The sequence below is a fragment of the Galendromus occidentalis genome, unplaced genomic scaffold (assembly GCF_000255335.2).
Source record: "Galendromus occidentalis unplaced genomic scaffold, Mocc_1.1 scf7180000077121, whole genome shotgun sequence".
NCBI lineage: Eukaryota > Metazoa > Arthropoda > Arachnida > Mesostigmata > Phytoseiidae > Galendromus > Galendromus occidentalis.
Window position 1 is genome coordinate 1,004,488 of NW_003805109.1, and position 27,543 is coordinate 1,032,030.

At 51.1% G+C, this 27,543-nt stretch overlaps 4 protein-coding genes across 4 annotated transcripts; 2 read left to right on the forward strand and 2 right to left on the reverse strand.

Moving 5' to 3' along the window:
* The first annotated feature begins 1,153 nt into the window (after window positions 1-1,153).
* Window positions 1,154-6,685, forward strand: Tnks (tankyrase). Its single transcript, XM_029110843.1, has 20 exons — window positions 1,154-1,239; window positions 1,323-1,570; window positions 1,667-2,037; window positions 2,156-2,313; window positions 2,404-2,495; window positions 2,672-2,787; window positions 2,890-3,007; window positions 3,087-3,253; window positions 3,357-3,542; window positions 3,678-3,974; window positions 4,100-4,250; window positions 4,355-4,490; window positions 4,600-4,732; window positions 4,821-5,114; window positions 5,247-5,400; window positions 5,491-5,668; window positions 5,860-6,014; window positions 6,102-6,316; window positions 6,460-6,555; window positions 6,629-6,685. The coding sequence occupies exons 3-20, from the start codon at window positions 1,843-1,845 to the stop codon at window positions 6,683-6,685; spliced, it is 2,898 nt and encodes a 965-aa protein (XP_028966676.1). The 5' UTR covers window positions 1,154-1,239; window positions 1,323-1,570; window positions 1,667-1,842.
* Window positions 6,686-8,725: 2,040 nt separating this feature from the next.
* On the reverse strand, window positions 8,726-11,290 carry blw (ATP synthase subunit alpha blw, mitochondrial). Its single transcript, XM_003741056.1, has 4 exons — window positions 11,118-11,290; window positions 10,793-10,952; window positions 9,452-10,425; window positions 8,726-9,339 (listed from the first exon to the last, which is right to left on the reverse strand). The coding sequence occupies exons 1-4, from the start codon at window positions 11,226-11,228 to the stop codon at window positions 8,962-8,964; spliced, it is 1,623 nt and encodes a 540-aa protein (XP_003741104.1). The 5' UTR covers window positions 11,229-11,290; the 3' UTR covers window positions 8,726-8,961.
* A 2,508-nt stretch (window positions 11,291-13,798) lies between these two features.
* On the forward strand, window positions 13,799-19,264 carry CycT (Cyclin T). Its single transcript, XM_003741058.2, has 9 exons — window positions 13,799-13,988; window positions 14,852-14,933; window positions 15,385-15,519; window positions 15,641-15,772; window positions 15,881-16,009; window positions 16,103-16,175; window positions 16,286-17,290; window positions 17,370-18,127; window positions 18,209-19,264. Exons 1-9 carry the CDS (start codon window positions 13,801-13,803, stop codon window positions 18,608-18,610), a joined length of 2,904 nt encoding a protein of 967 aa, XP_003741106.1. The 5' UTR covers window positions 13,799-13,800; the 3' UTR covers window positions 18,611-19,264.
* Window positions 19,265-20,938: 1,674 nt separating this feature from the next.
* LOC100900769 (uncharacterized) lies at window positions 20,939-26,067 on the reverse strand. The gene is made up of 18 exons (XM_029110844.1): window positions 26,020-26,067; window positions 25,314-25,440; window positions 25,127-25,232; window positions 24,793-25,007; window positions 24,482-24,576; window positions 24,285-24,389; window positions 24,057-24,185; window positions 23,739-23,920; window positions 23,356-23,487; window positions 23,190-23,265; window positions 22,914-23,081; window positions 22,664-22,789; window positions 22,395-22,568; window positions 22,057-22,200; window positions 21,838-21,935; window positions 21,498-21,621; window positions 21,252-21,371; window positions 20,939-21,151 (listed from the first exon to the last, which is right to left on the reverse strand). The coding sequence occupies exons 1-18, from the start codon at window positions 26,065-26,067 to the stop codon at window positions 20,996-20,998; spliced, it is 2,325 nt and encodes a 774-aa protein (XP_028966677.1). The 3' UTR covers window positions 20,939-20,995.
* Between the last annotated feature and the right edge of the window lie 1,476 nt (window positions 26,068-27,543).

Here is a 27,543-nt window from a genome sequence, read left to right on the forward strand (position 1 = left end):
TTCCGCTCATACATATAACCAGTGAGATCTGGAGCAAGAATAGACGCTTGTTAACTCCTCTCATCGAGGAACATCCATTGTCGGAGCTCCCAGGAGGTCCCCTCCGGAGAGGAGAAGTCCGCTCCCCTTGGAAGGGGTACTTCCCAGAATTACGGAGTTGTCATAATGTCGTCCGACTCGGTCAAGGCGCGGATCGAAGGCTCCTCTTCCGACTCAAGACTGCGGAATATTCAGGGACGGTGTATCTATCGACAGCCTTCCGCGGGACCCGTTTCCGAACAGAAGAATCCAGGATCAGTTTCGCTACCAAGGAGAGCTCCCTAAATTCTGGATATCTGACCTGCCTCAACGTTTCCGAGAATTCAATGTCAATCGCTCCCCTCGACAACTCCCCCGAAGTATTCTACTCTTCGCATCGGAGCGGTCGAACTGCGGGAGGCACAGCGGAAGCCGTTTTCTGCGGCTCCTGGAAGTCCGACCTGACGAAGTTTCACCGTTGATCATTTGGAAAATTGATACAATCGTCCAGTTTCAATTTCATCACTGAGATTCGGATAATGAGCATCTGGGGTGTTTCTTGGCGAGCATCACAGGGTATTTCTTCTACTGTCAAATATCGAGGGAAAATCATAACCTGAGATTGAGCTTCCCAGGGGAATCAGAGTTCCCTCGACGGAGGGTGCACTATCATTTTATCTTGGGAATAGTAGCCTGCAAGCTGAGAATATCGTGCGGAAGGCTCCTGGGACCCTCCTGCTCCGGATGATTCCTCCCAGTTGACCCTGATTGAAAGAGGTTTGATGTAAGAATGCTGGACGTGGATGCGCCTTTCGGCATTCACCACCTCTCGGAGTTGAAATTGGATTATCTATTGCAAGTTTTCGCGATCGAGATCGAGTGTTCAAGAGGCACCTAGGAGTATCTCATCGATAAGCGAAGGAGCCAGTTGCGTGGAGGGCATCTGAGGAGCTTTCGCATATAGACAGAACGAAGGCCCTAGAGCCATAGAGTTTTGACATCATCACCGACTGCGAGCGAATCCCGAATGAGGAAGATGGATGAATAATGATAATCCACCGATTTCAGGACATTAGCGATGTCTTCTTCGGGACGCCCCCCGATAGAAACCCCGGATGTTGGTACTCCCGATGCCAACGAACGGGAATTGTTCGAAGCTTGTCGCAACGGCGATATCGCCAAGATTCGCAGGCTCATCACATCCCGGAATGTCAACGCGAGGTTTGTTGGATTATACTTCAGTTCCTCGATTGGAGATGGAAATCCTTTCCAAGCGCTCGGACCTACTCGATCATCATTTTCAGGGACACCAGCGGTCGCAAAAGCACGCCTCTACATTTTGCGGCCGGCTTCGGCCGGAAAGACGTAGTTGAGCACCTGCTCCAACATGGTGCGAACGTGCATGCCAAGGACGACGGAGGCCTAGTTCCCTTGCACAACGCCTGCTCATTCGGCCATGCCGAAGTCGTTCAATTGCTACTGAAGAAAGGCGCCGATCCTAGTGCGAAAGACAACTGGAGTTACACACCTTTGCACGAAGCCGCTGCAAAGGGTACGATCCGCTCGTTTATCGCATCGCAAAAGTTCCGAACGAACGGCCCCGCATTTATTGCTGAATATTTCTCGTTCTTCCCCTCGTTCTCCATAGGAAAAACCGATGTTTGTCTGGTGCTGCTGCAGAACGGAGCGGACCCCACTGCCGAGAACTCCGATGGGAAAACGCCGATCGACTTAGCCGATCCTTCAGCAGGAGCTGTGCTCCGCGGAGAGCACCGGAAAGACGAACTTCTCGAGGCGGCGCGATCCGGGAACGAGGAGAAATTGATGTTTCTGATGACGCCGCTCAACGTCAATTGTCACGCGAGTGATGGGAGGAAGTCCACGCCGCTTCACCTGGCTGCAGGTTATAACCGTATCCGTGTTGTTCAGCTCCTACTCGAGAAAGGAGCCGATGTTCATGCAAAGGATAAAGGCGGTCTCGTGCCTCTGCACAACGCTTGCTCGTATGGACACTATGAGGTTAGCTCAGCTCATTCTCGACCCAACTTGAGGGTTCAAAGTGATTCAGGGCTGCGGTATCAGATGATGCTCTCTCCGTTCCCCGAAGAAATTTCCCGATGCACCTCTTCTGTCGCAGGTCACCGAGCTCCTCCTCCGTGCGGGAGCTGCCGTCAATGCAATGGATCTGTGGCAATTCACACCGTTGCACGAAGCAGCCTCGAAATGTAGACTCGATGTTTGTTCGTTGCTGCTAGCCCACGGAGCTGATCCCACACTGCTGAACTGTCATTCCAGGTTAGAACCATTGCGGTGTTACGCCCGTTTTCTCTATTGTGAGATGAACATGTCGGTGATACGATCTCTGAATGCATGTTGTTCCGATAGGTCTGCTCTGTCGATGGCGCCCACGCGGGAGATTCAGCAGCAATTGCTGTTGGAATACAGAGGCAATTGCTTCTTGGAAGCCTGTCGTAGCGGTGAGTGGAATTCAGTTTTCACTTTCTCGACGGGTGAAGATGGCTGGTCAGGCATCACGCCCCACAGCCCAAAAAGGCAGTGGTTCCTCCAAATGGAGCGCAAGCCCGCCCCGTCCCACTGAGAGGAGTCGCTCTTCACGCGCCACATCCATAACTGTCCCGCATTGATTCCTCAGGAGACTTGGCGAGAGTGAAAAAATATATCGCCCAGGAGTTGATAAACTTCAAAAGTTTTCTAAACGGGGACAGCGCACTACACTGCGCTGTATCCGCGGCGGCGAACAAGAAGAAGGTAATTTCGATCCATTATGAGCGAGAATTCCGCCCGGAATCGAGGGCGTTTTCCCTATCGAGCCCTGTTCCCGACTTTACACGGAGTCTGGTCTCCACACAGATTGTCGAGATACTGATCCGCAAGGGTGCGCACGTGAACGACAAGAACAAACAAATGCTTTCTCCTCTGCACATCGCTGCCGACCACACATTCCTCGATATGATCGATCTGCTGTTGAGTGAGTAACCTTTCGAACGATGCTCGCGGTTCAGAGCAGGCCCTGAGACCGCTCGCGTCACATCTTCTGAACTCCGCAGAAAACGGCGCGAAAATAAACGCTCTGGATGGGAACGGGGAAAGCGCTCTACACAGATGCGGTCGCAGCGGGAACTTATCTGCGTGTCGAACTCTGCTCGCTTTGGGCATAGATGCACAATTGGTGAACAGTAAGGGAGAAACTGCCGCACAAGTCGCCAAAGATGAGGTTTGTACCCGATGCGCCGCAGATCTATGATATTCCGAACGATCGATCGATCGTCGAGATCATTATACGAAATCCTCGGGGCTTAGGATGAACTTCGATCTAGGTGAGGAAGCTGCTGACCGAGCTCTCTGAGGACTCGATATCAGAATATCAGCTCCTCGAAGCTTCGAAAGCGGGCGACATCGATATCGTGGAGGGAATACTCAATTTGAGACCTGATTTAGTCAATTGTCGAGACGTCGATGGTCGCCAGTCGACGCCTCTGCATTTCGCCGCGGGATACAACAGGGTGAGGACGAGCTGTTTGAGTAACGAGTTTCGGTGTCATTGTACAAAATTTAGAGCTCGTAATCGCTGGCGATCCTCACGTTATACGGAGGTTTCTCACATCCGTTTCTCATCCATATTGCCGAATTCATTGAAGGTATCGGTGGTGGAATGCCTTCTCAAAACGGGCGCTGACGTGCACGCTAAAGACAAAGGAGGTTTGGTTCCTTTGCACAACGCCTGCTCCTACGGACACTACGAAGTCGCTCTGCTCTTAGTGAAGCACGGCGCTTACGTAAATGTCACCGATCTTTGGAAGTTCAGCCCGCTCCATGAGGCGGCCGCAAAAGGAAAATACGACATTGTCAAACTACTCCTCAGTCACGGCGCTGATCCAGCGAAGAAAAATCGAGACGGACATACTCCTTTGGATCTCGTCAAGGATGGAGACCAGGTCAGTACCGTCTCCCGTTTGTATCGCTTCGCGCTCAACGAATCGGGTAGAAACGGATCACTCCGGTACAATACACCTATGTGTCTATCCACGAGCCCAGCTCTGACCGATATTGAATTCCTCAGGATGTTTCCGACCTGCTGCTCGGGGACGCCGCCCTTCTCGACGCGTCAAAGAGAGGGGACGTGGTCAGATTGGCGAAATTGATCTCTAGCGACAACATCAACTGTAGAGATACTCAGGGTCGGAATTCTACGCCTCTACATCTGGCCGCAGGTAATCCCAGAGGAATAGATGCTGGATCCGCGCTCAAGAGCCTTGCTTTTCGCCTCGGTAGAACCTCTGAATCGAGCGGACAGAAGTAAAATCTCTCTGTTCAGGTTACAACAATCTGGAAGTCGCTGAATTCCTCTTGGAGAAAGGAGCCGACGTCAACGCCCAAGACAAAGGAGGTCTCATTCCTCTGCACAATGCCTCGAGTTACGGACATCTAGACATCGCAGCCCTTTTAATAAAGTGAGTGGAGACCCTTTCCTTGCGTGGTCAGGGTAAATATCGAGATTCGTTTGAGGTCTCGGAGACTGTAAATATGAACGAGAATTAGGCATCGGCTCGTCATTCGCAGATTCGGCACTGTGGTCAACGCAGTGGATCGTTGGGGCTTCACGCCTCTGCACGAGGCCGCCCAGAAAGGTCGTACCCAGCTTTGTTCACTTCTCCTCGCACATGGAGCGAATCCCCTCCTCCGGAACAATGAGGTTTTTCTTGGCGTTCTCCTTTGATCATGAGGAATTCTGGCGTGTTGGATTGGCTGACAACGTTCCTCAAATGAATTTCGTTCACCAGGGTCAGACTCCTTTGGACATGGCGCATGCCGAAGATGTTCGATGCCTCCTCATGGACTCCTTGCCGAGTGCTTTGCCTCTGAACGCGGTTTCCACGAGAATCCACTCGGGTTTAGACAGTCTGAAAGCTGAAGGTGCTTCTAGAGTATCCTCGAACGCAACTCCAGCGAGCTCAGTCGTCGATCTCGATATACCTCCGGCGATTACCCTGCTGACCATGCACAGACGCCAACAGAATCACAAGGAGGGATCGCCAGAAACCACGAACCTCAACATAACGCTGTCGAATCAACAAGTAAGAATGATTCCTATCAGATTCCTGGCTCGGACCTCGGATGACATGGGATTGCGGACGCATTTGGTAGGGCCATGAGCATGCATTCAGAACCGATGCTTGGAAATGCATGATTTTCTTCCCCTTTTTCAGGTTTTACAACTGCTAGAACAATTGAATCTCAGTGAATTGAAGCAGATCTTCGAGGTAGAGCAGATAACAGTTGACATTCTGGCTGAAATGGGTCACGACGAATTGAAAGAAATCGGCGTGTCAGCTTACGGACATCGACATAAAATAATCAAAGGTTGGCGAATCATTCCATCGAGAGCGGAGCCGTGAATAGGCTTGTCCAATACCATATCACAGTCTCACATAAGAATGGGAACAACTTCAGGTGTGGAGAAAATGTTGACTGGATCTTCGTCGGAGAACTTCATGCCGCCGAACCAATGTGGAACAGTTTTAATGGATCTAACGACAACCGATATCGAGTACGCGGCTGTGGCCAGCGAAATGCAAGAGACTATTCGAGATCATGTCGACGGAGGTCAAGCCGGTGGCGTTTTCTCCCGGTGAGATTTAGAACAGATGCGTATCACTGCCCCCTTGAACTTTTCCCGGGTTTTGCTGAATTGCTGGAGGCTCTCCTTTGCCCAATCATGTACCTCCACTGGTTCCTGTGCTTCCTTCGGAGCCGACTCTCGATCGTCACGACGGGATAGCACGCTCCGATCGTCAATTACGTTCGATTGTTTGTCCCCAGGTATAATATCCTGAAAGTTCAAAAAGTTCGGAATAGGAGACTTTTCAAAAAGTATTGTCACAGACGGAAAGAAGTCGCGGAGGAAAATCATTCCAACGCCAACGAGAGGATGCTTTTCCACGGATCTCCCTTCGTCGCCGCCATAGTTCAGAAAGGTTGGTGCCGAGATCAGGGATCGGTCGAGATTGAAGCCGAATCTACTTCCCGAATCCTCTTTATCCCGTTTCTCCTCTCCGCCGAAGGTTTCGACGAACGACTCTCCTACATCGGTGGGATGTTCGGTGCCGGCATCTACTTCGCAGAGAACTCTTCGAAAAGTAATCAGTACGTCTACGGCTATTGTGGCGGCAGCGGATGTCCCGCCCACAAAAACAGAAGCTGCTATCAATGTCCGCGTCAAATGCTCATGTGCAGGGTAACACTGGGGAAGGCTTTCCTCCAGTTCAGTGCGATGAAAGTAAGTTTTCGAAATCATTCGAGATCGAAGATCATTGGAAAATTCATCCTGATCCCGCCGCTTCCTCGTGGTCGGAGCCCTGATCTTTGCGGAGCGGTTGATGTCCCTGACTGTAAGGTGGATTTATTTAATCGATTCTCCAGGTCGCTCACGCACCGCCGGGTCATCACTCAGTGATCGGGAAACCGAGTCTCGGAGGCTTGCAATTCGCTGAATATGTCGTTTACCGCGGAGAACAGGCAAGTCTCTCACAAGCGAATTCTATCACAATATATCGAATCGGCTATCTAATCGGAACTTCATCTTCCCCAGGCCTATCCAGAGTATCTCATAACGTACCAAATCGTCCCGAAGGAAAGCCAGTGTTGATAGAGCGACGAAATGTTTGCCAGTCGAGCTCAGAGGATTTTCGCACATCCGATACCCGAATGTTTGGAGAGGAAATGGTGTATCCACGGCAGAGACGGGAATATGTGATTCGTTGGACCTCGAGTACATGAAAGGCCGCGACAATGAAGTCGGTGCCTTCAGCACAGTGACGTAACTAAAGGGCGGGGCTTGGGTCCGCCTCGGGCGCGTGGGGGAGGAGGTGGGCGTTCTCGACTTCGGCGCCCAAGAGAAACGGTGAATCTCAGCAGGAACTCTCCCCTTGTGCAATATGACGTTCGAGAGGACTGAAAATTCCGACGAGCCCGAAATTTTGGGAAACTTTCTACGGCATTCCTGAAATCCAGACCGAGCGCCGCGCCGCGTCGCCTCGCCTAGCTACGCCACTGCTCAACAGCTCACTACAGAAACTTTCTGCTGATTGTGGTCCGTGAACCGTCGATTTACTCTTTGCAATAAACGGATCAGTGCGGTGATGGCTTGAGTCTCGGTGTCTTGCATAGTTGAGGAGCTGAAGAAATTCCCCGGCCTGTGAAGTCTCCGAATCAGCTGGTCTGGCAAACGAGGGTTGTCAATGTTGCCAGCAGAACTGCACCCTTGTCTCGCAAATGTACCCTCATCATTGAGTTATTGATATATTCCTTTCGTAGAGCGCTTCCATGAACGGTGGGTTGAGGTCTTCGGGGTCCTCAATGTCCCAGGGACTGTGTGTGTTTCGGCTTCCACAGGTCTTCTCATTGATTCGAGCTTCAGGGGTGCATCGAGCACAGCAGCGTATCTCGGTCGGGACGGAGGATGCGGTCCGCTCTAAGGTCTCAGCACACGTCCTGGGTGCCCGTTTTCGACGGCAGCAGAAGAAACTGATTTTTTCGCGAACCACCACACAGACGGCAACCCACCGCCCAACACAGTTTCAGATACTCGGCAAGTATATCGAGCGAGATCTGAGTGAGATCATGTGTAGGATGATGATCGGGGACCCATTCACGTCGGTCGATCGATCGATGAGTTCCCGTCCTCGTGGGTCTGATACTCCTCATGCGGGAAGAGGACGAACTTTCCCGATGACGACGAGAGAATCCATCTCAGGGTTTCGAGTGCGGACAGTGGTGACGCGGGAACGATAGTTTTTCATCGGTAACAGCTCGTGAGGATCGTACTTAGAGCAACTTTCGGAGCGATCCGTCCGGGGATCGTCGGATCGTGTTAGCTTTCCGAAAACGTTCCACCGGAATCGAAGTCTGCGGCCAATCATCAGAGCGTCATATGCAGTAATCATTCATCGATGAGTACAGGAGCAAAACCGTGAATCTGACCCAGGAGCCCCGGAGACGGCCAGTTATGCATTGCCGGTAGTTCGTCCCTTTCTCCGCGTTCAATTCTGAGATTCGAACCTAGCTGTCCCCTTCATGGCCGAAAACTCGCTGGAGCTCGTTTTGGGACAAAAGGGTGGTGTTGGCTCCGACCTTCTCCTCGGTGCCCCGGGAACCTCTGACGGGCCCATGATCAATATTATTTCAGGGCCGGGACGTTAGCGCGGTCGCGCCGAAAGTCGTGAATTTTTTTTGAAATCATTTGCAGGAACCAAAATCACCCGGGGAGAGAGACGAGACCCGAATTACCCGCTCCCTTGCATCACCATCAAGTTTTAGACTTTGTCAATTCCTTCAACGATCCTTCCTTTTCCTCACAATCCGATTCTTTTCCCTCATTGATTTCGTCCATAAATACTGAGCCGTGGTTCGTAACTCGGCGTTCGCAAGTCATAATTGATTCTCGGTCTCGAATGCATGGGTGTCTTTCGAATCGATCCACCTTTGGATCGACTGGGGGCAAAATTATTTATTCCGCGGGCTAGACCACGCAGTCGACGTCGCGGATGCCGCTTAATTTTCCTCGGAGTTTTTCGAGGAGGGTTTCATCCTTGACGAGCAAGCCCGCTCAGGAGATGTCCGGGGATACGGTATGATGACCCGTGTCACAAAGTCAATGACTCCGGCGAGAGAGGCAAGAAAGATCCCGAGTTGAGCGCCGTCATCGGCCGTTTTATTCTCCTAGAGATTTGAATCCGTCTCTCAAACTGAATAAGTTCTTAATTCAAGATAAAACCGCTAACATCCATTCAGCGTCCGTCAAGGTTTCCATTCAGCTTGATTGTTGCCAATCCTAGCCATGCCGATGTTCAGCTAAGCTTCGGAGAGGGTCCTACTCAGTTCCACGTGTTGTTGTATGTACACCTCAGTGGCATCTGAAATCGTTTAGGCCTGGAAAGACGCGACGAAATCGGTGACGATCTTCTTGAGTTGGGCGTCGATCGTGTCCGAGATCTTCCCCTCAGAAGCGATGGTATCAAGGATGCTCTTGTGTTGAGTTCTCATTAGAGACAGGAACTGAGCTTCGAACTTTCCAATCAGAGCTGGGTCGAGTTTGTCGAGGTAACCACGAACACCGGTGTACACGACAACGACTTGATCCTCGATGGCCATGGGTTTGTACTGGCCTTGTTTCAACAGCTCCGTCAGACGGACACCACGGCTCAGCAGCTGCTGGGTGGCAGCGTCGAGATCGGAACCGAACTGGGCGAAGGCGGCGACTTCACGGTACTGAGCCAGCTCGAGTTTCATTGAACCAGCCACCTACGGAGCAGGAGAAGTCGGTTATTGAAATGCTAGAGCACCGCAAAATCCGTAAGTCGTTTACGGCGCGGCGCGACATCGCAGCTAGACAGAATTCAGCGAGCGAACTTACTTGTTTCATGGCACGGGTCTGAGCGGCGGATCCGACACGGGATACGGACAGACCGACGTTGATAGCGGGTTGGATACCCTTGTAGAACAGCTCAGTCTCCAGGAAAATTTGACCGTCAGTGATGGAGATGACGTTGGTCGGGATGTAGGCGGACACGTCTCCAGCCTGGGTCTCGATGACCGGGAGGGCAGTGAGGGAGCCTCCACCGAAAGTGTCGCTCATTTTGGCGGCTCGCTCCAGCAGACGCGAGTGAAGATAGAACACGTCTCCGGGGTAGGCTTCACGACCGGGGGGACGACGAAGCAGCAGCGACATCTGACGGTAGGCTACGGCCTGCTTGGAAAGATCGTCGTAGATGATGAGCGAATGCATGCCGTTGTCACGGAAGTATTCCCCCATGGCGCAGCCAGAGTAGGGAGCGAGATACTGCAGGGGAGCAGCGTCAGAGGCGGTAGCCGAGACGATGATGGTGTACTTCATGGCGTCAGCACTGGTCAGCCTCTTGAGGATTTGAGCCACGGTCGATCTCTTCTGTCCGATGGCGACATAGATGCAGAAGAGTTTCTTCTTGGCATCACCGGCGTCGTTGAATTTCTTCTGGTTGATGATTGCGTCGATGGCGATGGCAGTTTTTCCCGTCTGACGATCACCGATGATCAACTCACGCTGACCACGGCCGATAGGCACAAGTGAATCGACGGCTTTGATTCCCGTCAGCATGGGTTCTCGCACGGAAACACGGGGAATGATACCGGGGGCCTTGATACCGACACGGGACCGCTGTTTGCACGCGAGCGCTCCTTTGCCGTCGATAGGGTTTCCAAGAGCGTCGACGACCCGGCCGAGAAGCTCCATGCCGACGGGAACGTCGACAATGGCTCCGGTACGTTTCACGATGTCACCCTCCTTGATGAGCTTGTCGTTACCGAACACGACAATACCGACATTGTCGGTTTCCAAGTTGAGAGCCATACCTGAACACATTTAATAGGAAGAATTAGACCGACTTGTTTTCCCCGTCCCACCGCTTCTTTCCTCGGACTCTCCGAGAACAATCAATACTTTTCCCCTCGAGATTTTCCCCCAAGATTTTCCAGATGACACCGTAATCGCCAACATTGAAGTTCCGATTGGGAAAACTTCCTGAGCCATGCGAGCCCCCCCCCCAACGGATCCCGGAATACAGCGAATTCAATCTGTTCCTTGGTGAATCAACCTTCATGATGAGCCTGAGTCTTATGGCTGTGTCCCCTAAAGGACGAACCGGCGACCTCGAGGTCATGCGGTTCCCTTCGCGGAAGTCGACGCGGAGATTCTATGGATTCGGTCATGTGCACTCACCCTTAAGACCCGAGGAGAACTCCACCATCTCCTCGGCTTGGATGTTCTTCAATCCATAAACACGAGCGATACCGTCTCCGATCGACAACACACGTCCGGTCTCCTCGAGATTCGTCTGAGGGGTCTGACCCAAGATTCGCTCCTCGAGAATGGCCGAAACCTTCGAATGAAAGATTCTTAGGACTCTTCATTCGCCCAAGGCACTATAGGAGCTTTTTTCGTCAATTTATCGCAAAATCAATAGATGATAGGAAACTCGGGAATCGAGCGATGTCGCCCCCCGCGGTTTCGGGCCGAGAAACCAGCTCCCGTTGACTTTACTCACTTCAGCCGTCCCATAACGGTTCGGGGTGGTGGACAGGCACCTGACAGTTGCCCGAGAGGCAATCTGTCGAGCCACGGGGGCTAGAGATGAGACGCAGAGTCGAAGAGCCATTGTCGTTTTTGTGCTGAGCTTCCACACCGCTGCTTGGCTCAACGCACGGACTGAAGGACAGAGAAGGTGAGGCCAGACAACCAAGACGGTCGTCTGCTCGGTGACAAAAGCTGCCACAAAGCAACCACAAGAGCCGATGCCAATCGGATTTCGAGCGACTAGCTCAATTGAACCCTTTTCCGGGAGAGCTTCTCAACAAGAAAGTCTCCGCGCATCGATTGGAGATTTCGGAGACGAGTTCGAGCAATCTCGCCGGGACTGCCGGCATCACAAAACCAGCGGCGTGGATCGAGTCCCAGTTCCCGGTATAGCTCCGCCGACGTAACAAGAGCGGAACCGTATCTTTGCTCGATCACGCGGGGGAAGTTTATCGTCGCTCGGCTAATTGAGCGATCCGCTCCTCGCGAGGATGGCTTGGCCATTCTTCGGGGCCTAGAAAATAATTACGGCGACTCCGCGAATCTCTCCGACAGGCTTAGCGAAGCTTCTCTCCGGATACCGCGCTCTTTCGGAAGGCCACGGAGAGATCGTACTCGTTCTGGTCTCTTAGTGTCCGGTGATCATAATGTTCCATGGCGTTGTGAGGTTGGATAAAAGTCAACCTAAGGAAGTACGCCAAACTCCGGTCCGTATCTTACGAGTCAGAGATTTTGAGAGGAATGTTTCAATGGGAGGGAGAGTGAGTACAATGATTCCGATGATCTCCGCCCGGAATTCGGGCGCGACCAGGCGGTCCCATCCACTGGCTCAACGAGAGAGTATACGCAATAAGCACACGGGACGACACTGAGCTCCGGATCGAGCAAAGAGTTTTCGCATCCCTCCGATTGAACTGAGAAGGCGTGAGGATGCTTGGGCTCAGGAATGAACAGTCGAGAGAACCATGAGGGAGATCACGAAAACGCTTGGGGAACGAAGGAGGCGATTCCGCGCAGGATCTGCCGATGGATTGTCTCCGAATCAGGGTTATATGATTCATTCTTGGAATCCAATCATCAGTTTATCGAGACTACCTAGGTTGTATCGAAGGGCTCACAGGAGCTTCATTTCGACCTCCGAGTTCATATCGATAAGGCGGTGGGTGCGAGTCGCCGTCGGATTGCTCCGCATTCCTGAGTATCTGAAGTTCCTCATTCGATCAAAGTCACCGCCGCACCGGCGCGGAGACCAGGATCTATCCTGGTTGTCGGTGTAGTGTTCAGCGATCGCTTTCGGAACGACAGGGACAACATACCAACAACCGACCCTCGAACCAATTTCACGATGGAAGCGGGGACGGAGGTGACCGGTCCGGATCCTCCGAGAGCCGAGCTCGTCTTCAGAATCTCAAAAAATTATCGCACTTCTATCCGCGGAGCCGGGAGCCATATACACTCATGAGGATCCTCAGAGGCCTATGAGAATGATTAGCATTTCTCCACGATGAGAATCCTCGCCATGACGAACCCACAAATCGTCCTTTTATCCACAGAGCCCCATGAGCATCATGCGAATCGCCTGAGAATTATGGATTGTGACGGGGGCAATGGTGTGAGCAATGCCCAAGGTGCACCCTCTCTTCGAGCAATCGACGGTGAAGGATGTCGAGATATGACGACTTCATGCGAGCGTTCTGCTCGAATCAGTGCTGCTAGCGGACTCAGTCTTCAAGTTCCTCGATGCTTGACTGGGGGCAGCTCCCAAGAAATCGCTGCGGACTTCCAAAACTGCAGCTCATTATAAATCTTCATAGATGGGAAGGATGAATGATGACCCGGAGTACAATCAAATGCGGAAGTCGGAAATTACTTCTCCCTTTATGCCGGGAATCGGTGTAATGATGGGACCGGGCTACAATCGGGCTCTACCAGCTGCTGTTGGAAAAAACGTAGGATTGAGGTCTCTGGAAACCTTCGAAATCCTCCCGTCATACAGCTTCTTCCGAAAGATGATCCGACGAAACATGACGCTCCCTAAATCCGACCCGCTGTATCAGGCGCTGCACGTCGAATTCCTTATTCTCTCAATTAACATCCTCAGGAACTCTGCTAGAATCAGGAAAAGCGATGTCAACCAATTTCACCCGAGAGCTTCATGCGACGCCTGTCGTGATCGCATGGCGAAAACCGAATTATATGAGGAAGAAATTCCGAAGCTATTCCCTGAAATAAAAAATTCTACCCAAGCACGCGAATTCGGTCGGCCTCCACCCACCACACGTATTTTCGGTCCATTACGGATCTCGGACGTTCATTTCCCCCCCCCTGTTCGATCGGGGTACAGAATACAATGAACGTGGAGAATGTTCTGAGGGCAAGGGAGTGATTGGAGTGATCCTATCATCGAAATTCTTTCAAGGACAAAAATCAGTCTCGTGTCTCGTGTTCCACCGAGGCTCATTGGGGCGTTCGGGATTCGAAATCTCGCGCCCCGCTCAGAGGCCAAAGCGGCGGAGGCTCAATCAAGTCCTCTCTTCAGAATCCGTCTGCTACTTTCGATATCGCCCACCGTTTGGCCGCGACATGTGTTGATAGCCAGAGCCAGTCGTTTCGGTGTCTACAGAGTGCATCACTGTGTTCATGTTGTTGTTGTGATGGCGGCTGTAGGACCAGGCACCGTTGGTGGGAATTCAAACACAAATGGTGCTGAAAGATGGTATTTCACCGCCGACGAACTTGCCAATTCGGCCAGCAGGGCTTGTGGCATAGACCCCGAAAAAGAATTGGCTCAGAGACAGCAAACCGCTAATTTGATTCAGGAGATGGGACAACGATTGCATGTGTAAGTTAAGCCTAATCGGCTCGCATTGCGTTCTGTGATCGAACTGTGGAACATAACTATCGCCTCTAGTTCTCGGTGCCAAAGTCCAGTGATATTCCTCAAGAAATCACTGATAGCCGGTCAAGAGATTCCCGGCGGACCCGAACGCTTGCCTCCCACACAGTGGGCATGTTGCACCTTGGTGCGACAGTTCCGAAAGTCATGCCTCATTGATGGTGCCGAATGTCCATCCGCTTATGTTCGGTTAGCCGGCTCTCTATCAGGAATAGCTTCTTCACAATTGGTGTGAGCAGTTCTGTGTTCTGGAGACCTCAATCGACGATGATCGGAGTTCGATTTCTCCGTGCGTGAACTCCTTCTGGGCGGAACATGTTTTTGTCTCGAACGTTCTCTGAGTTCGATTGTGTTTCGCATCCTCCTAAGCTCAAACTTCGTGACGCATCCCAACCCGAATGGAAGAGATGAATTAGCGTATCATACTGTGAATCATCCGCTGCTCTCGGGGTTGTCGAGTTCAAGTTGGAACCACGACGTTCCAGCGTGTTGCGGTAGAAACCGCTGCCGGAACATATATTCTAAAGAACCGTGATTAGATAGGATGTAGTCGCGAGTCATTGCTCGGAAACTCACGGTCGAATATTCGTCTTGCGTGGAATTGATTCAGCCCGTTTCGGAGGCTGTCCTCGCGAGAGAAGCTCCCTCGAGTTCGTCTCATCCGGGGTGCCGCCTCGGTCTTGCTTCGACACCCCTCTAGCCGTTCTGATGAGAATTTGATTGTGGGATTCCGAGCGGCTTAGCGAAGGCTTCCGAGAAAGAGACTCTGATGAGTTCATATTCAGTGAAACATTGCTCTCCCTCCGCAGGAATCAGTTGTGCATCAACACCGCCATCGTATACATGCACCGTTTTTATCGCTTCCACTCCTTCACGAAATTCAACAGAAATGTAAGTGTCCAACCTTCTATTGATAACTTAGAGTAGGCCAGTGAGTTCGAGGCTGAATCCAGGTCTGACTCCGTGAAGTCGAAAGGCTTCAATGAGAAACCTGTCCGTATTCGTCCCGATCACGCGCCGCACTCACAGAGAGTCGGCCAACGGGAGGCAGCCGTTGTTCTAGCTTAGCTCAGACGGCCAGTCCTCTGACTTTCGGGGGCAGGGGTGATCAAGATCATTTCACGCACCGCGGCGGACACGATTTCGAGTCGTCTCTAGAACGTCTGTGGCCTTGTGTGGGGGGTGCGGGCTCCTGCGTACGTCCGAAGCGACGTCCGTCTATACGAAAACCGGAGCACGATTCAAGCATTGGAAGAATTTCTCTCCGGCAAAGACCGGTTCTGGGCGACCTTTGATGAGGAAAGAATCCTGGCGGACTTTCTGACGGGTTTCCCCATTACAGGACATCTCGCAGTGCGCATTGTTCCTCGCTGCGAAGGTTGAAGAGCAACCTCGGAAGTTGGAACACGTTATAAAATGTGCAAGAGCCGTACTATCGAAAACGAGCACAAACAATACGCTTGACCCAACGTCAGAAGTAAGTTTTGCGTCTTGCCCGAGTGTACGGAGAATCGTTACGCGTAAGCGGGCGGTCAGAATCAAGCGAATGGGAAGTTGTCAACATTCCGAGTGCAACTTCTTATTTCCTTGACTCTCAGGAATACCTCGCCATGGCTGGTGAATTGGTAGCAAATGAGAACTTGATGCTTCAAACGCTCGGATTCGACATCGGCATCGACCATCCGCACACGCACGTCGTCAAATGTTGTCAGCTTGTTAAGGCGACCAAGGTAGGTTGGGTATATTGGAAGTTTCCGAGCTACAGGCAAATCCTCCGAAATCCGCGGGGAAACTCGAATCCAAAGTCCCCGACTTCATCAGTGTCTTCCTATTCGCAGGAACTCGCACAAACTTCTTACTTCTTAGCAACAAATACATTGCATTTCACTACCATGTGTCTTCAATACAAGCCCACAGTGGTTGCATGCATTTGCATCCATGTTGCCTGCAAATGGACAGATCTTGAGGTTAGTAGATTTTTTTCGCCGGCGGTGGAGTTGAGGTCTATGCGTTCATAATATCGGATCGCTCTTGTATCGCATATTTTTCGAACCGCGCAGATCCCGACATCTTCGGAAAATAGACAATGGTTCAGCTATATCGATGATACTGTGACCCCGCAGTTGCTCGAAGGTGAGCTCTTCTACGACGCCTCTTTATGCTCCTCCTTCGGGCCGTATTCATGAGTTCCAGAGCCAACAGTGCTTATGTTCGAACCTAAAGATGCTCTTATCGTCCTACAGAGTTATCCGCCGAGTTTCTCGCGTGTCTGGACAAGTGTCCCGAGAAAACGCGGAACCGAATCTTTTCTTGTCTGAAGAACGTCCCTGGCGGTGTTCATCGGACTCACTTGCAGCCACCTCCTGCGCAGCCGCAGCATCACAGAAGTGATCCGAACGCAGTGCAGCGAGCAGACTCGAGTAGAAGTTCGAATAGAGCGCTCCATCCCACCCATCAGCCCGACTCGACAACATTGATCGCTGACAGAAGAAGAACTGCGCCGCCTAGTTCCCAACAACAGCAACAACATCAACAGCATCAGCAGCAACAAACCCAGCCCCAACAGCAACAAGCCAGCAGCGGTCATGGCCACCGAATGTCAAGCCACCACAGTAGCTCGACTTCGGACCGCTACTCGTACAACAAGGAACATCAACGAACACAGCAAACTCAGAATCTAGCCGGTACTCAATCTCAGGGACGCCATTCCCTACCTCCAAACATCAAACCAGCTCAAGCGTCGAGTGGGATGGTGCACCCGAAGAAGCAGTACCAACAACAACACTACCTCGGAGGTCAACAGCAGTCACAACAACAACAACAACCAACTCAACAGCATCAATCGCAGCAACAGTCCCAACAACCAGCAGCCGACATCAAACCGCGCGGAAGCAATAACGGTGCCGTGCAATCGTCCGCCCATGCTGCACATGGCCTGCTGGACCCTGGTCGGAGGCCCCACATGAAGCAGGACGTGCATCAACACCATCAGCAGCAGCAGCAGCAGCAACCGCTGTCACAACATTCTCACAGCATGCCTCAGCTCAATAGTCAGTCGATATCATCTAAATCAAATGAAGTCAAATCCAACGTCCGTAACCAAGTGATGGGCAGCCTCTTCGATGAGTCCAGTGGTTTGCTCAGAACGGCGGACTTCTCTCAGCCCTATCCCAGTTGCGCTTCTCCGCCAGCTCACAACCCTATGTTCGAGGGTGATTCCTCGTCCATGGAGAATGATTTTCTCTCCGGTAGGTGTTGGTCCGATCTCTGGCTATGCATCGTCAATCGATGATCAAAAGTCTCATGATCCTCGAAATTTTCTTGCAGGACTAGTTTCACAGACAAGCCCGAACAACAACTCCGGCTCGAATTCGCTGGGTTTCGGAGGGACATTCAATCAACAGAAGCAATTGTCTCCCCCGGAAACTCAACACCGCTTGAGTTCACCCCGAGCGTACTCGGGTGCGGCGGAATCGGCTGGAGGTTTAATTCCGAAAAAAGAACTCGCTGCCTCGCTACCGCCCTCATATCCCAATGTCAAGCAGGAGCTCCATCAACCGCTTGGCCCAGCATCTCAACGGAAGATTCAATCCTCGCTTCCCCCGTCGATCAAGCAAGAGCTTCCAGAGCCGAGTAGCCTGATGAGCGCTCATCAGCAGCTTCAGTTGCCGACGCACAACCAGCAACCACAACAACAACTTCTCCAGCAGTCGCATCAACAATCGCAGCTCTCCTCACAATGCGAAAGTTCGATGAATTCCTCTATCACTCGCGGCCCTCCCGATGCTCCGAAGCCTCTTTTGGATGCCGTGTCGAGGCCGAACCTTTCGGCAGTCCCGGCCACCGAAGGCTTGAATGCTAATACCGTTTTGGCGACGGCGCTTCCGAATGATCATCCTACGTTATCTCGACAAGCTGCCCCTGGTCAAGACCTTCCCCTGACGAACGTCGCTCCTCCGACCATCATGCAACAGGTACCGCAAACTTCGCATCCAGTCCAGCCTGAGATCAACGACTCTCAAACCGATAGCAGAAGTTTCTTGGGAGCTGAGCAGCAGGAGCTGGACGGTGGGAAGAAGCATAAGGTAAGCTGTTCAACGAATTCGGAGCTCAGAGATCCTAGAAGGAGAGCGATTAAAAATAAAATCATCTACTCTCCTTTGCAGAAGAAAAAGGGGAAGAAGGACAAGAAAGAGAAGAAAGACAAACGCCACAAAGACGACAAGAAGAAGAAAAAGAAGAAGGACAAAAGCAGAGATAGATCCCGGTCGAGGTCTCGTTCATCATCGCCAGTCGCGCCATCCACAGTATTCCAGCCCATACAAATGGATGGTGTCAAGTTGAAAATCAAAGTGATTCCTCCGCCGAGACAAGTAGCCGGGAGTAGCAGTGATTCCAACGCGGGAAACAACGGCTCCGTCACAGGAAGTAGTGCAGCGGGAGGAGGCGACAATAACCTCAAGATTAAGATTCCTAAAGATAAATTCGATGGCGATCGCAAAGAGAAGCGCAAGCGAAAAGATGAATTCTACGAGGAATCGACGCCAAAAAGTAGGAAATTTCAATGATACTGCGGTGATGATGGTAATGGGTCGATCACTCGAGCGCTCAGAAACAGCTGAAAGATGTGAATAAATGAGTATTAAGTAAGCGATGCATGAGTGGGCGCAGCCGAGTGAACGAATGGATAGATGGATGGATGCGCGCTTAGTTAGATGGTGGAATGAGTGGAACGAAACGAATTCACTCTGCGAAAACCAAACCGAGAGAATGTGGAGAAGGTTTACATTAAAAACTTCATGTAAAAAAATCCCTCGGGATATATCTTGTTGACGGTTTTGCTCGGAAATCATACTGAATGACTGATCAAGGAAAATTCACGGCGCGCTTGCGGCGTTATGAGAAAGAAAAAGAGCTGGGACTATAGAAAGAAAAAGTGATCTCGATCGCGTCAGCTAGCTAGCAGCCTGTCTAGTGGGAAGTTTCGATCGGGAGCTCCGTGAGATCAAAGAAAGTAGGTAGTTTACCATTCCAGATCTAGTAATCGAGAACAATCGAACGTATTCGTCGACAATGAGGTGGCTGCGATGCGCAGCAGCTCTGACTATTTTGTTGGATGGATGAAAACGGGAGAAAATTCGAACTTTTTTAGTAATGAGATTAAACGGAAACAGTGAGAAAAGCAGACTTGTATTCTACTTATGGCCTAATAAATTCTGTTGACTCAATTGTGGAGCTTGGATTGCGGGGATTAGGGTTTCCGGCACTGGCGTAGGCATCATCCGCGGATAGCTCAATGCCCTCCTCGCCAGCTGTCCTCAAACTCCGAGATCCGCACTTGAATGGCGAGGATCGATACCTGGGCTGGGGGCGTCCATTCAATTTAGCGTTATTTCTGAGTTCGGCGAATAAACCGTATACGCGCGTTTGGAGCAGAGAGCACGCGGTTGACATTCGCATACTTGTGTGAATCGGGTCATTTATTCTCTCACAGATTCGTCCTCAACTTGAAGCATTATATTCACATCGAGTGCCGTCAACTTCGCAACGCCGACTGATTTTTGCAAGCAGAATCTGGGTCACCATCTCTTTTCAGCCTAAATTTATACATGAATCTATATGTATACTTCTATATTTTATCATTCGGAGTCGCAGGAACAACACGGCATAAAACACTGGGTCCTACGAATGGCAGTCGCACAAGCTCATGCTCCCGGAATTTCGCTTATGACGAAAATATCGCGATTCCTGATACAGATTGGGGAACCATCGCTTGTACATATGTATGTATGTCGGTCTCATACTCCGTTCTTCCCCGGTCTCATTCTTCTTTCATTAAGTTAGAATCTCGTATGTACAGATCTGCTCACGGATAATGTTCTAGTCAACATCGGCAAGCTTCAAAATATTTGGACTGAAGTTGACAACCCGTCTCTGACATCCTACCAATCCTTGTCATCAGAGTGAGATTTCTTACGAGAATTGAGATTATTTCCGAACCTTCCGAAGTCTACCCTATACAAGATATTTGGGAAGTTCATTCAGTCTGAGGGTACAGAACTCCGCGGATACTTTCGTAGATTGAAACCCATCGGGGAAGTTCGTCATTATACATAAAAAGGAAAATGAGAGTTAATTGGGAACGGGGGAACGCACGTCTCATCTGGTGGGCACGACAATATCACACAAAAGAGGAAAAGAGAGATTTCTCACGCTGTTGTGCCACAAGTCAGCGGTGACGGATAACATAGAATAAGGAACGGCGGTTCTATTGATAAATTGTGAAGATTCGGTTCGTGATTCGCCCTCGCTCTGTAATCTATCGATGAACGAACGATTATCTCAACCGTAGTTCTTCGATGCTCAATTCATGGATTCGGAGCGGGAGGGTCATTTGGAGCGAATCGTTCGAACGCAATATCCAGTTGCGCCCCGCGCCAGCGAGGCGCTGGGACTCCCCAGCGAATCGTCCCGGGAGACGGTTTCGGTATTGATGAAAGATACATGCGAAACACTAACTCAAGGAACCTATTGGGACCTATGTAAGAGGCAGTTAACTTCCGAGCGGTCAAGAAGGTGCTTAGGAACACTGAAGCGTCGTGATTCTCAGCTGTCGAAGCCCTCTGCGCTGAGACGGAGAACAACCGATATCTTTGAATGGTGCATATACTTCTCAAACAGCTCCGAACACTGAAAATGTATCTGCGTCCGTCTGAGAATCGGCTGAGTTTGAGGTTCGATGATCCGAGAATCGGGAGCCGCAGGATCCCAGGCAGAGACGGCTTAACAAGGCATATACCGCTCTTTCGAATCCTGGCTCCGAGCTCACCAGCAATGACATCTCACCAGACGAAACTTGTTCGACTCTATCTTGCGATCGAGAAATGTGTTCATCGCGACTTTTGGGAATTGAAACATCGTCTTGTGGACGACCAGTCACTCAGTTGCGTTGTCTAGTTTAGGTACCTGCGACATTTTCTGGCGCCGCAGGTACACGGAACTTTGACGTCTTCTTTCGGGAACTTGTAATCGTATGTCAACTCCTCGCCGACCTTGATTCGTTTTTGAGAGTAGATGACTATGTGCTTCTTCCCAAATATTTCGATACACTGCGGAAAGAATCGTTGCTTGTCAGATCGTGAACGGCGAGTCGCATAGTTTCCGCAACGTCTCGGCAGCCTCGATTAAAGGGAATTTCCCGAATCTCACCTTAGAATAGCAATTTGGATCACAGGAGTGGTTGATGAAGCGGGCCGCGTTTCCGTGCATGGTCGCATCGACCACCTCGTCTTCGTCAATCTTGAACATGTAGCAGTCGATTCCTCGGGCCTGGAATTTATCGCGTTTTAATTCGGCGCTACCGTGCCCCCGACCGATCATAATTGTAGCGACTATGTATAACCATTCGCTTGTGCCAATAGAAGGAATCTGAGAGGTAAAATGAGCTGCTCGAACCTTGTACAATTGCTCTCGCTTATCCGTCAAGACAGCTCGGATCAATTCGCCGGAGTATTCGATGACCATTTCCCCGGCATCAATAGCTCTCTTGGCAAATACACCTCGGCGATGTATTTTCGATCTGCGACAAAGCATCCGTATTAGACATTCTTAAAAGCATTCGACGAGAGAATTCCTCCTAAGGCGGTCTCGCTCTGCAGCCAGCGGTGTACGTCGCCCTTCCCAGGCGTGACGAGAAGGGCGATCAGGGCTCCATTCCCTACGCCTCGAACATATATACGATCATCTCCTTCTCATCGGAGATATCGAAACATCCAGATGTTCCCTAGTGACGAACCTGAAGACGCCCACGGTTTGGCGGGCAGTGTCTTTGAGGGAGTAAAATTGCATGACCATATGAAGATCCTTGTCAATTCTCCTCTGGCGCTGCGAAACCTAGAGGGAGAGAGCAGTGAGCTGGAGTGAGAGGCATGGAGGATCAATAGATCTACAGAAGGACGAAAATGGTCTATACGGGCTGATCGGCCGTGTCGATCCTCAAGGAAGGTGAACTTACCTCTTCCCCTCCCTCTTCATCGGAAGAGTCTTCATCGGAATCTTCATCCCTCGGCGGTTTTCTATGTCGCGATGCTAGGAAATCGAACATGTCGTACGCTCCCTTACGCGTATATACCGTTGCTCGGGCGCAGGATTCCGTGATCTATGCGATACGAGAATTTGAGTCATGAAAGTTCGAATGACGTAACAATGAATTGATCAGCTCGAGTCCCTCGCCGCAAAGAGACTCCTCGTGAGGAGAAATCCTTCCGGGTTCTCCTTGGATTCTTTCTCGAACCATATGTCACTATTAGGAACTCTCGCTCTAGCGAAGATAACGACTAAAAGGATAATCACCGAGGGGAACTTCGCTTGCGCCACCTCATCGGCGACTACCGTTCGCTTCCTGTGGGCCGCTGAGGCGAACGCTTTGCTTTTGAACGACGGCAAGACGGCGCCGCTCTTGGTGCCACCGGTCTCATCGCCCTCGCTTTCAAAAGAGTAGACGTCCTTCTTTGACTCTTTGTTGCCCTGAAAATCATTAACGACGTCAGAACGAGGAAACTCCACCAGGACCCTCAGGAACGACGAGCGGATAAGCGGGGATTCCAAGCCAGGTATCCTACCATCCCTGTTGCGTCCTTCTCTCGGATCTGGAGTATCGAAGGCTTTTTTCTCTTCCGGCACTGACTCGAGTCGAGAGGACCCGGTGTGGCGATCCGCGAAGGCGACGAAGGCTTGCTGTTGTCCCCCTGGCAGATTCGAATTTGGCTATTAGATACTGTTTCTGGCATCACGATCCCTCCGTGAGGGGTAGTTGGTGATCTTCCGTCTCGACTCGCGGTATCAAATCTCTTTTCGAATTCGTGTGCACACCTTGTCCACCAGACTTGAAGGTACACTCGCTCTGCCTTGATCTGTCGCCACTAAAGTGCTCGAACTCGAGGCAGACGATGTCGTTCTGAAGAGATCCAATTTCTGAAAGCTGTCTTGACTCTCTTCCTTGATTACAATGACTTCCCGTTGCTCCTTATTCCGTTGCTCCTGCAGAGAGGGGAAGGTCTTTGGACTTAGAATCTGTTTCTTGAATGAGCCCCATCGGAGGTCAGGGACGGATCGAAAGATCTAGTACCGACTGAGCGACCGACTCACCCTTCTCTCTTTTTCTCTGATGAGCTCCTTACGGCGCTCCATTTCCTTATGCTGTTGCGCGACTGCGGCCATCACACTGGAAATTGTCATTCCGGAGTTGATTTGAATGAAGGACATGAGGTACGATCCACTCCCCTGACAAACACGAAGGCAGAGGAACTCTTACCTCTGCTGACTAATCTGTGCCAGTTTCTGATGATTTATACTCATCTGCTCGGCCTGACCGAACGTCGCCGTGATGACCTTGGATAGAGAACTGAGATGACTCTCGAAAGATCCAGGAGTCGGATCCGGTAGTCTGGAAGAGAAGGGTCATAGGAATTTAGGACTTCCTCGATCAGATGAGGTCATCGGCATGAACCAGGCTTCTAGATTGAGGCCTCCCCATACGTGTTGGCGGCGTGGACAATGATCATCTATATATGTATTCGGTGTATGATTATAACCTTGAGACGTAAGATCAGGCTCGATCGCGAGAAATAGTTGAGCGAGCTGCGTTGGCGAACTCGGGGGCTAGTCGCAGCTAGAACTCCATTATACGGGACTAACCTCAAAGGCATCGAGTGACTATGGCGTTGCGATGATTGAATCGATGAGGGAGTTATCGAGGTGAAGGGAGCCGCGCTTGCATAGGGATGATAACTGAAGGGATGCGGATGCTCCATCTTCAAGGGTCTGAATGGGTAACCCAGGGCAGTCGCCATGACGGGCTGGGGTTTGGCTAGGATTGCCTGTCGGGAGGCATACAGGCGGTAAGCGATTGAATCGGAGCTAGCCAAGTGTCGACAATGAAGCATTTACAAAGCCGTCCGGGGACATTGTCAGACGGCTTTCAAAACTATACTCTTGATCGGAGGGATCGCTTGCCTTGGGTTTCGCGGGCATTTCGTGCTTGGACTTGACGATAACTGGTGTAGGCTGAATGATCGATCCATGTGAACTCGAAGTATGCGCTGAGGAGGGCGAAGGACCTTCTCGCTTGATCACCGGGCTCATCTGCGGATTCGATAAATTGCATTCGTATAACGATATAGAATTCCGCGGCCTGTTTGATATCCTCGCGTCGCTCGCGATCCGGGGCATAAGGGAGCTCACCAATTCTCGTTTCACCGGCACCTGACTCAGAGGTGATATCGAGTTGGCGAAGATGTAGTCAACCCCAAACGGGTTGTTGCCAGGCATCGCTTTTGTGGGGGTGGGCTGTATCGGTGATACTTGATATTAGTTTCTCGCCCCTCGAGTTTCCGGCTGACTCGAAGATCTCCGACACCGTTCGCAGGATCAATACGTACCTTCTGAAGCGTCGGAGTCGGCGGTGCCGGGCTCGGAGTCACTTCCGGAGTAGCAGGAGTCACCGACTGGAAACTACCCCCCATCATTGTGGTGCCTGGGAAGGAATTCATCATTCAGCGAAGGCACATAGCTTGGAGCGGAAGTAGGTATTCCTCTCGATCGGGGCCCGACGCTTTCTCCCCTGTTGTTTCTGTCGATACTAGCATAGGTTTCGGGACTCCATGGAATTCAACACAAAGTACTCAAGAGCCACAAGCCGAACGCTATGGTGTCTCACGTGGATAAGGGCCTCCTAGGACATATTTCTCACCTGGTAGGGGCCCGAGGAACCCTAAGGGTGCTGCTTTGTACATTGATTGCTGATGTAATAGTTTTGCATGGAGTCCTTCTGTATTACCGTCCAGCGAGGGCGAAGGAGAATATAAAGGAGACGGCGATGGTGTGGCATAGTAGGGCGGGAGTATCGAAGAGGCAACCTGTGCATTCAGTAGCGCCTGTTGAGTGGCGAACGAAGATGATAGATATCTGAAAGTTCGTGGAAGTCCATTATAACCATGCTGTGTCCTAAAGCGGCGCCTGGGGAAGGACAACGGCTTGTGCACATCTGAAAAATAATTGAGTTCATCATAAGGAGATCAACCTACCCCGCCATGGGCGCTGTCGGTGAAGGATGATAAAGAACTGGTGCCCCTCCGAAAGGAGGTTGAACTGCATACTGCGAATGTAGGGAAGGCACTCCGGCGTACGGGCCTGTAATGTGATAATTTCGTATATAAAGCATTTCGCTGTGATTCTTCGGGAGTTATTGTTCCTCGATCAGTTCTGTGAAACAAGGGATCTCGCTGACTGGGAACTCACCCGTTATCAACCCAGAAGCAGCCGGTGAATAATCGATTTTCGCGGATAGAGGTGGTATTGACAGTGAAGTTTGCGCCAACATGGGCGGGACATACATTGGCTGAAACCGAGCGTCCGTCTGAGCCTCATCCGAGAGAAGTGCAGAAATTATAGCATCAGAATGCAAAGAGATCTCTCTAGTAGCCCTCGAACGGCCTCGAATTCCTCGGCAACTCGAGGCTGCCGCTCCCCGGGGGAATATAAGCACGCTTCCACTCAGGTGGATGTCCAGTTCGCTTACCTGCCCAGTAGAGGAGGGGGGAAGAACGCCATATGGAGATGTGTTCTGGGCCGAGTGCGCTGCATGCAGCGCGGCAGACCCATATGGACTTTCCCCGAAAGGAGATCTTATTGGTACTAATCCGGGTGGATAACCCGGAGGCAAACCATTGATCGGAACCCGGTCGTCCATGGAGTGGAGCCCGCGACAGTCAGGATCGAAGACTTTCAGACTGAAACCGGAAGAATATTCCCGATTATTTACCGCCAAGACTTTAGAGGAGAAGCTGAACAGGACTTCGATTCGATGCGAGAGTTCTTCCCTCACGCACACGTTGTGGCAACTGTCGTCGCAGAGCGCCGTTCACCCAGAGGCACTGACCGCCACCGAAACTTGTACCACCAGCCGAGCATCAATTACCGGTACCGATAATGGGGAGTTCAGAGAATACAGGGAAGCTGAAGTCATTTGGAATTCCAAAATCGGGGAAGTATGAGTCGTGAGGAATGGACATTGAGGCGGCTTCGTTACTTCATGAGATCCATATGCTTCCGGGTTGCATTTCCTACGGCTCGCGACCGTCAATGATTGGAGTCTCTCTAGCGCTCCCCCGTCTTCGGTAGGAATTCCAATACAGATCTACTGACAGCTATAGTACTCTCGGAGGAGGAGGAAGGGAGAGATCGCTTACCGTGGGCTTCTCTCGTCAGAGACGGCATCACGTTTCCCGATTCTAATCGGTTTCACTTGGAGAGGGTTTCCCCCAGAATTATCCGCTTTGAGATCTACACAACACCCTCTGACCTCAGCACGAAGTGGACCCCACACTCGGTTCAGTCGACTTCGTCGCCATCTTCTTCTTCTTCTTCCTCTGCTCTTAAAATGTTTTGCTCCCGTTCCCCTTTTCTAAGCGTGGTACGTTTTATTTCGCGTGGTGGCTGCCAATCTCTCAGTCGTCGGTTCGAACTACAATGTCTCTCTGTCGACAGCATTCGTCAGCTTCACAGGAACGTACCACAGCCGCTCGGCGGGGACCACCAGCCGCTCGTGCCGAGAGCGAGCTGCAATCGTCGGGAATTTCTGCTCTGATAGAACTCCGCTAAGCTCGGAGGTCTGGGTGGAATGTTCATCACGACTTTTGGAGATCGGAACTTCTTTATTGACTTGATCCCGACTTTTCTGACCGTGAACGCTGCCCAGTGTGCCTCACTCAAGACACGGTAGAATCGGAGAACAATCCAGCGCACAGAAGGAAAACCAGGAGACCGATGATGATGATAACGAATATAGTCGAAGCGATAATTATCTCTCCGAAACATTGGTTATAATAATCAATCTTTCAAGAAATATTCTCCATAAATGTACATGAGCCTGAAGCCGACGGAGAGACTATTCTGTCGGCGAAAACTTCGGGAAGTGCTATACGAAGCTCTCTGTAGGATGGTTGAAGCGTCATGCGAAGTTATCCCTGACGGTCTGATTGGGATGCCATGTCTCATGATTCGCATCCGACTTTCCTAAGGGAGACCCATCGTGCTTCAAGCCTTTCTCTCTCTCGACAAGTCATTACTGAATTCTACCCAATAAATCCCAATAAATGCTCCTACTCCGAGGGAGTCGAGCCCCACACGATGCTAATCATTACGCGTCCCCCTCAAATTCGAGGCGATAGTCGAGAGTTTTCTCTCATTAGATGGCGGTGCGCGTGATGAGCCAGAAAGTCATCACGATGATGGGAACTCATCTAGATCCAAAGACCCGTGCTCCCAGGGTGAGCGCGGACCCGAGCAAAGGAACGCTTTCTCTTCGCAGGAGAGCGCGCAATTCGGTGTACAAAGACACGAACAAGGGTTGGACAGGCTCTCGTCCTGGGGCAAGAGCGAGAAATTCCCGTGAGTTACTGTCCTTAGAAGAATTGGGTTTATTCGAATCGAGCAGCTTGCA

Coding starts and splice junctions, on each gene's coding strand:
- Tnks (XM_029110843.1), top strand. CDS start 1,843: ATGTTTCTGATGACGCCGCTCAACGTCAATTGTCACGCGAGTGATGGG. Junction 3,543..3,677: donor TCGCCGCGGGATACAACAGG/GTGAGGACGAGC, acceptor AATTCATTGAAG/GTATCGGTGGTGGAATGCCT. Junction 5,669..5,859: donor GCCGGTGGCGTTTTCTCCCG/GTGAGATTTAGA, acceptor GTTTGTCCCCAG/GTATAATATCCTGAAAGTTC.
- blw (XM_003741056.1), bottom strand. CDS start 11,228: ATGGCTCTTCGACTCTGCGTCTCATCTCTAGCCCCCGTGGCTCGACAG. Junction 10,953..11,117: donor ACCGTTATGGGACGGCTGAA/GTGAGTAAAGTC, acceptor TTTCATTCGAAG/GTTTCGGCCATTCTCGAGGA. Junction 9,340..9,451: donor AGACCCGTGCCATGAAACAA/GTAAGTTCGCTC, acceptor CCTGCTCCGTAG/GTGGCTGGTTCAATGAAACT.
- CycT (XM_003741058.2), top strand. CDS start 13,801: ATGGCGGCTGTAGGACCAGGCACCGTTGGTGGGAATTCAAACACAAAT. Junction 15,520..15,640: donor CGCTTGACCCAACGTCAGAA/GTAAGTTTTGCG, acceptor CTTGACTCTCAG/GAATACCTCGCCATGGCTGG. Junction 18,128..18,208: donor ACGGTGGGAAGAAGCATAAG/GTAAGCTGTTCA, acceptor TCTCCTTTGCAG/AAGAAAAAGGGGAAGAAGGA.
- LOC100900769 (XM_029110844.1), bottom strand. CDS start 26,067: ATGACTTCAGCTTCCCTGTATTCTCTGAACTCCCCATTATCGGTACCG. Junction 24,186..24,284: donor TGCCGGTGAAACGAGAATTG/GTGAGCTCCCTT, acceptor TCGAATCCGCAG/ATGAGCCCGGTGATCAAGCG. Junction 21,622..21,837: donor CAAACCGTGGGCGTCTTCAG/GTTCGTCACTAG, acceptor GCTTTGTCGCAG/ATCGAAAATACATCGCCGAG.